Source organism: Balaenoptera physalus, assembly GCF_965194825.1.
Source record: "Balaenoptera physalus genome assembly, chromosome: 6".
NCBI lineage: Eukaryota > Metazoa > Chordata > Mammalia > Artiodactyla > Balaenopteridae > Balaenoptera > Balaenoptera physalus.
Genome location: NC_138885.1, coordinates 57,798,360 through 57,805,859, shown reverse-complemented (window position 1 = coordinate 57,805,859; position 7,500 = coordinate 57,798,360). Strand labels below are relative to the sequence as shown.

The following is a 7,500-nucleotide window of genomic DNA, read 5'->3' as shown; positions in this document are numbered from 1 at the left end:
CTGCCAGCAAAGCTGGAGTCAGTTCAGCCCTCCCTCCAGCAGATGTCTCTGCAAGTATAGGGAGCTCTCCTGGGGTGGCCAGCAACCTGACAGAGCCTAGTTATTCAAGTAGTACCTGTGGAAGCCACACTGTACCTAGTCTTCATACAGGGCTCCCATCTCAGGAATATGCCCCAGGATACAACGGCTCATATTTGCATTCTACTTACAGCAGCCAGCCAGCACCTGCACTTCCTTCACCTCATCCTTCTCCCTTGCATAGCTCTGGGCTCCTACAGCCACCACCTCCTCCTCCTCCGCCACCAGCCCTGGTCCCGGGCTACAATGGGACTTCTAACCTCTCCAGTTACAGCTATCCCTCTGCTAGCTATCCTCCTCATACTGCTGTGGGATCTGGGTACAGCCCTGGGGGTGCACCCCCTCCTCCTTCAGCATACCTGCCTTCAGGAATTCCTGCTCCCACCCCCCTGCCCCCCACCACTGTTCCTGGCTACACCTACCAGGGTCATGGTTTGACACCTATCGCACCCGCGGCTCTGACAAACAGTTCGGCAAGTTCTCTCAAAAGGAAAGCTTTCTATATGGCAGGGCAAGGAGACATGGACTCCAGTTATGGAAATTACAGCTATGGCCAACAGAGATCTACCCAGAGTCCTATGTACAGAATGCCCGACAACAGCATTTCAAACTCAAATCGGGGGAATGGCTTTGACAGAAGTGCTGAAACATCATCCTTAGCATTTAAGCCAACGAAGCAGCTAATGTCCTCTGAACAGCAAAGGAAATTCAGCAGCCAGTCCAGTAGGGCTCTGACCCCTCCTTCCTACAGTACTGCTAAAAATTCACTGGGATCAAGATCCAGTGAATCCTTCGGGAAGTACACTTCACCAGTAATGAGTGAGCGTGGGGATGAGCACAGGCAGCTCCTCTCCCATCCAATGCAAGGCCCTGGGCTCCGTGCAGCTACCTCATCCAACCACTCTGTGGACGAGCAACTGAAGAATACTGACACGCACCTCATTGACCTGGTAACCAACGAGATTATCACCCAAGGACCGCCAGTGGACTGGAATGACATTGCTGGTCTCGACCTGGTAAAGGCTGTCATTAAAGAGGAGGTTTTATGGCCAGTGTTGAGGTCAGATGCATTCAGTGGACTGACGGCCTTGCCTCGGAGCATCCTTTTATTTGGACCTCGGGGAACAGGCAAAACATTATTGGGCAGATGCATAGCTAGTCAGCTGGGGGCCACGTTTTTCAAAATTGCTGGTTCTGGACTTATCGCCAAGTGGTTAGGAGAAGCAGAGAAAATTATCCATGCCTCTTTCCTTGTGGCCAGGTGTCGCCAGCCCTCGGTGATTTTTGTCAGTGACATTGACATGCTTCTCTCCTCTCAAGTGAGTGAGGAGCACAGTCCAGTCAGTCGGATGAGAACCGAATTCCTGATGCAGCTGGACACTGTACTAACTTCGGCTGAGGACCAAATCGTAGTAATTTGTGCCACCAGTAAACCAGAAGACATAGATGAATCTCTTCGGAGGTACTTCATGAAACGACTTTTAATCCCACTTCCTGACAGCACAGCGAGGCACCAGATAATAGTACAACTGCTCTCACAGCACAATTACTGTCTCAATGACAAGGAGTTTGCACTGCTCGTCCAGCGCACAGAAGGCTTTTCTGGACTAGACGTGGCTCATTTGTGTCAGGAAGCAGCGGTGGGCCCTCTCCATGCCATGCCAGCCACAGACCTTTCAGCCATTATGCCCAGCCAGTTGAGACCCGTTACATATCAAGACTTTGAAAATGCTTTCTGCAAGATTCAGCCTAGCATATCTCAAAAAGAGCTTGATATGTATGTTGAATGGAACAAAATGTTTGGTTGCAGTCAGTGATAACTTCTTTAAAAAAAAATGTAATGAATGTTGGCACACACACATAAAACCTGCTACATAGGGTATAGAGCCCCTTTCCAGTAGTGTTTAAATTGCAAAGGGTACTGGGGAAGAAGACGATTAAGTTGCATCTTTAGAGTCAGGGTAGATTTGGAGGAAAAATGCATCCAATGAGAGCTTCTGATTTGAAAGCCCCAGATGACATAAAGCATCTGCTGATGCTCAGTTCGGTTCAAGCTAGACAACACTCACCAAGGAGCAAGGTGCAAGTGTGTTGATTTCAGAAGGACATGAACCTCGTGTGTTGATTCCATTCTGCTGTTCTCGAGATTTAGTTGCTGTCAAGTGCCTGGAGTGGTGCTTTATTTTTTGTTTGCCTCACAATTACATTGGTGGCATGTGCTAATATAAAGAGCTTTAACTTCAAACATTATTGGACTAAAGAGATGAATGGTTGTGTTTCGACAGAAAACCAGATTTTTGCCATTTTAAGAGCAACAGTATTCCTCAATCCTGTCTGTTCTGCAGTATTAAGCTAAGAACAGGTAAAACAGGGTAACGGTAATCTGGACCTTAATTTCTGCAGTTCATTTCTTTTAATGTTCTTGTCTGCAAAAACTCAGGAAAGTGATTGTGATTTGTACAGTACCTCAAAGGAATGTGTTGAAAGCACTATGTACTGCTGAGAGTAATGGGATAGGCTTCAATGTTACTTTATATTAAAATGTATGTTTACCTCAACAATTGGAAAATAGCAAGGAAAATTACTTTGAATGTATCCAGAAAAATACTGAGTGTGATACAACTGAATATTTACAACTTAAAGTAAAAATGGAAGGATTTTTTTTTAAAGGTTCTTTCACTAATTATGGGGAATTGACCAGAGCAGAATAATTCTTTATATAAATACCTGCAAGAGTTCTTCGTACATTGCTCCTTGATAATGAAGTGAAATTGTTCTTAGAAGGTACACTGGTTAATGGAAAGCTACTTATTCAGTTTGTGTTAGTGTCTAGAACAGTCAGCCACAAGACCTGTTTAGGACCCTGAAAGTCACAGTACCTAAAAACTAGGACTGCCTTTTCCTGCAGAGCTGGTAATGGTGGTGGTGATTTGCAAGTTCTCTCTGAAACTGCTGGGAATGGTGTCATCCTATTCACTAATCTAGCTTATAGGCTTGCCGCACTGTTTGACAGAATGCAGAAGATAGCAACCAAAACAAACAAGCAAACAAATAAATACAGAAAACAACCAACCAACTTATATATCCGCAAAGAATATATCTACGTCCCCCCTCCTTCTTGACTCCTCTCTTGTCAGTGCAATTTTGCTTCTCATTTTGAAATCTTCTGGGCTGTAGTGCTCCCACATTCATTTCTACCTCAGTTTTGTTACATTTCTCTTGGAAAGTCAAGTAGAAAATTGGAAGTAGACACACACACACAAATATAGCTTGCCAAACATGCTACTTTGTTTTCTTCCATCTTTTCCCATAAATCTAGTTTCCAAAAAACATCAGTCTTCATGCTCACTTCCACCTAAGTCCACCCTCACCCCAACAGCATATGTGGCATTTTTCTCAATTTCCCATTCCTCTCCTGCTCCCCACCAAGTTGTTCTTTGTATCCTTTAATGCTTTATGTGCAACTTTTCATTGCTAGCTGACTGATGTTTGGCAATGCCTCTGAACAGACACGGTGTAGGCTGTAGCCTTCCAAAGCCACTGCCCGTGCATAAGCAGAACAGCCTGGCTTTTTGAATGTATTTTTCCTGTTTTTTTTTTTTTTTTCCTTCCTTTTTTTAGTTGAGAGATGCAGTAACAAAACTGTTGCAAAGCACTGGCATTTTATGTATTCAAAAAGTGATGTACATTTTTTAAAATTTTAAATAAATGCAATGAGAAGCCCTAAGAAAGGTCTTTCTGTTATTGTTTTGTTTTCCTTCAAATTTTTTTTTTTTACTGATTTCATCCACAATGTCAAATTCTCTGAAACACTTAACATAGAGAAAGCTAATGAAGGACTTGATGATATTTCTGAAATTTTATGATGCTTGATCATTACTCCCCTTTTTTCTTATTTTTCTTGTTGCTAAAAACTGAGCAAATGAACCAGAGTTTAACTTACTATGATTTTCTATCAATTAAAACTGTTCTTACATATAAATATTCCATATTAAAAAGCAGTGCCTTTCATTAAGGATACAAAAAATAATATTTAAGTACGTCCTCTGCTTTTCACAAGTGAATAAACACTACAATCGTGTTCTGGCTCTACCCTGCACATATCCCTTATTGTAAGGAAATTCTAATATCCCCATTAACCTGTAGGTTCATATTGATCTCACTGACAAGTTTATTTTTGCACGGTGCTGACCTATTTTCAGTCTTTTGGACGTCACATTTCATTTCCGCCAACATTCTGTGTTCACTTGAAAGCAACTGGCAAGTTTTGACAAACCCAATCTTACTTAGACAACTTTGGAAAATCCAGTATTGACCCACATTTTCGTGGCTAGTAAGAGTTAATGCCAAATATATGACTGCACTATTGTGTTTTACACTCATTTATAAAACTGAAAATAAAGTCATGCATATTGGCTTTTAGCTTTAAATGACTTAAAAATTACTTTGAGATACCAGTGGCCAAAAATCCATGTATTTAGGCAGAAGCTGAAGTTGTGTGTGAATTTCATTTAGCCTCACAAATTCTAGGATTTGATCTCAGGAAATTGGGCATGCTGAAGAAATGAAGATCTGTTGGGGGAGATAATGACCTTTGAGTAGGTAGTGCTGTCCTGTGAGTCTTTGATTCTGCATGGCAGCATTATGAGCTCTTCTATGGACTAGGCTAATAATGAGCTCTTTTCTGACCACCTTTTCTGGAGCTTGGGGAGGGGGGTGGGGTACCACATCCGGAGAAGTGAACGTGCACAATCAGTGATGGTACAACTGAGTAATGGGGCTTCATAGTCTTGGACTCTTTCTGACTAAGAATTTGGAGAAGGCTACTAATGAAGGTAAGGTAATGAGCCAGTCCAAGTCTCTTGCTGTCTGGCCAGGGGATTTGAGCCAGTCCACTTAACAGCCCCTAATTCCCTTCTTCACAACTGCAATAACATTTCCAACAGGGACAAAAAGGAAGTGAAGGAAACTACTTCAGTAGAAGGATCAATAGAAATTCAAGAGGTAGTTCATAATGACCTTATGTGTGACACGAATGGAAAATTTACTCTACACTTCTGGCATGCTTCTCACCAAAATATTTAGAACATTAGTGACAATACAGAAAAATTTGCTGACTGAGCTGATCAATGGAATGTGAAGGCAGTATACTTTAAGGCTATTTACTTTCACACAGAATGTTTATCTATTAGTCAGTTTGTATTCTACTCAAATGCAGATAGACGGGTATAATGTTTTCTTGTGCATTTGAAACCTATCAAGGAGAAAATAAACCATTCCACTAAAATACATAGGCCAAACACCATCTGGGCAAGTGAAAAAAGCTATACAGAGGCTATGCTATGTAAAATACCAAGGTCAATTTACACTGGTTGCATAGTACTTGGCTACGCAGTTTTCAAAAGAATACATCCAAAAAAAGTCCAAATTAATTCCCACAATAGGTCTTTGTAAATTTAAATATATTTGTGGGTTGGAAAATATGTTCTAGAGGCATTTAGAATTTTTTTCTCTGAAAATGTGTCTAACTCCAAGCAGAAAGTTACTTCTATAATCTCATTCTCATGTTTTTTTAGCAAGAATTGGGTATCATGATCATTGAAATTATTTTGCAAAGTGAAAGGGACACAGTTTGTTGAACTATTGAGGCCACTAAAGTTCTAATATATATATACATATATATATATAATTAGCGTGTATGTTTGTGTGTGTGTGTATGTGGTATGTGTGCTGTTTTCACCACCAATTATGTGAACTTTAAAACTGTCTATTTTACATTACTCAGAAGCAACTGGTTACTTCCTCTCTTCATATATGCAGAGATATACATGACCACTTTACAATTCAAAGTGTTTTAATATGTTTTTTCTTTTGAAAAGTAAAGTCTTCAGTTGTTGAATCACCTGATTTTCATATGAAGCACATTAGCAAACATGGAGCTATTAGTATTTCAGAATTCAAAACCAGCTGTACTTGTGACTAACCCACACATGAACTGAAGCTCACACTCTGCTAAGACCTCTGGTTGACATTCGATTTTGAACCTGCCAGATGCATTTGTGTGAACCAGGGATACTGCATCTTTAATGAACAAGTCTCTCCTCTTTCCTGTTTTTAAATACAACACAAGCAGTGTAGCACTAGGCACTGCAATTGTCAAAGACAATTAGACTGAAAGCAGGAAAATTTCACCTCCCTGTCTCAGTGATATGTAGAATGTCGGCAGCATGGGTCAGCCTTGCCACAGAGTTGTGTGAGAATATATGAATCAGTCCTATAGAATGTTAAATATTTATAAAATGGTTCTGTAGTACACCAAGGTTGGGAGCACATTCATTCTTTTTTGTTGTCCTATGATACAAAAAAAACTAAAGTTTATTTCCAGGCTTAAAACTCATTCTCATTCCCTCCCCGTCTCTTTCTCCCTCTTTCTCTCCCTCCCTCTCTTTCTCTCTCTCTCTCTCTCTCTCTGTGTTTCCTTGTGGATTATATACAGTTGCTAGAGAATATTCATTTCTTTGTTTTTCTTTTTTCATCTGAAATATATTCAAACATTGTTCTTTATAACCATTTCTACCTCATTGCTACATATTGTACATGTAGTATTTATTTGTTGTCTTTTTTTGAATGTCATGCATTTCGTAAGAAAAAGACTCGTCCTTGAACTTGAACAGTCTACCTCAGAAAGACTGTCTTTACACTGAACAGTATTAGCAACCTAAATGATAAGACGCATTAGCGAAGTGTGGCAGGGTAGATAATGCACGAGTACTTGGGATACTGATGGACTTTTAATTGTACTTATAACACAAGACTGCTTAAAAGAACTTAAAAGAAATTATGCACTGTGTAGGTCTTCATCAACGTCCCATTTGGGGCATAGTATACAGAATACAGCTTTATTCTTATGTGCCCATCTCTGAGAAATGTGTTAGCATTCTCAAATATTTTACACTGGCAATCTGCTACTTAAACTAAAACAACGTTTTTATATTCTTTTGACTGACAACCTTAGCTCTTAAATTTAAGAGAAATAATGGTACTTTATTTTTAACTGCAGTCTTCAGTGATTTTAAATGCCTTCATTTTAATTCTGTGACTCCTGATATAAATTCATTAAAAAACAATGCAGTCGCAAGGACCTGCACAACACTTAAAAGAAACCAAAAAAATATAAATGGCACTTCCCAAAGGAATTAGCAACATGGAGTCATGGGTGCTTGCAAGTTCCGTAACTGAAAGCATTTTGTTTCTTATTGCCCTTTATAACATGTATTTGTTTATTGAAGTAATTGTACAACTAATGGCACATCAAATTACTTTGTATGAAGTGTTTTATATTTTACTATTTATTTTAGCATTTGTTCTTTTTCTCTACCAGCTCTATATTACAGTAGCAAAAGAACACTTACTTTAAAAAAA

At 39.7% G+C, this 7,500-nt stretch overlaps 1 protein-coding gene and 1 long non-coding RNA gene across 6 annotated transcripts in view; one reads left to right on the top strand and one right to left on the bottom strand.

Moving 5' to 3' along the window:
- LOC309662431 overlaps positions 1-7,500 on the bottom strand; it is a 137,912-nt gene that overhangs the window by 87,103 nt on the left and 43,309 nt on the right. The gene's annotated exons all lie outside the window — the stretch shown is intronic.
- Positions 1-7,500, top strand: part of FIGN (fidgetin, microtubule severing factor) — a 128,315-nt gene that overhangs the window by 113,724 nt on the left and 7,091 nt on the right. For all 5 annotated transcript variants that reach the window (XM_082464994.1, XM_082464991.1, XM_082464993.1 and 2 more), the window contains one exon: positions 1-7,500. This exon is cut by the window's left edge and continues 360 nt beyond it; it is cut by the window's right edge and continues 7,091 nt beyond it. In XM_082464994.1, the coding sequence (XP_082321120.1) occupies positions 1-1,895 (1,895 nt within the window). In that variant the 3' untranslated portion in view covers positions 1,896-7,500.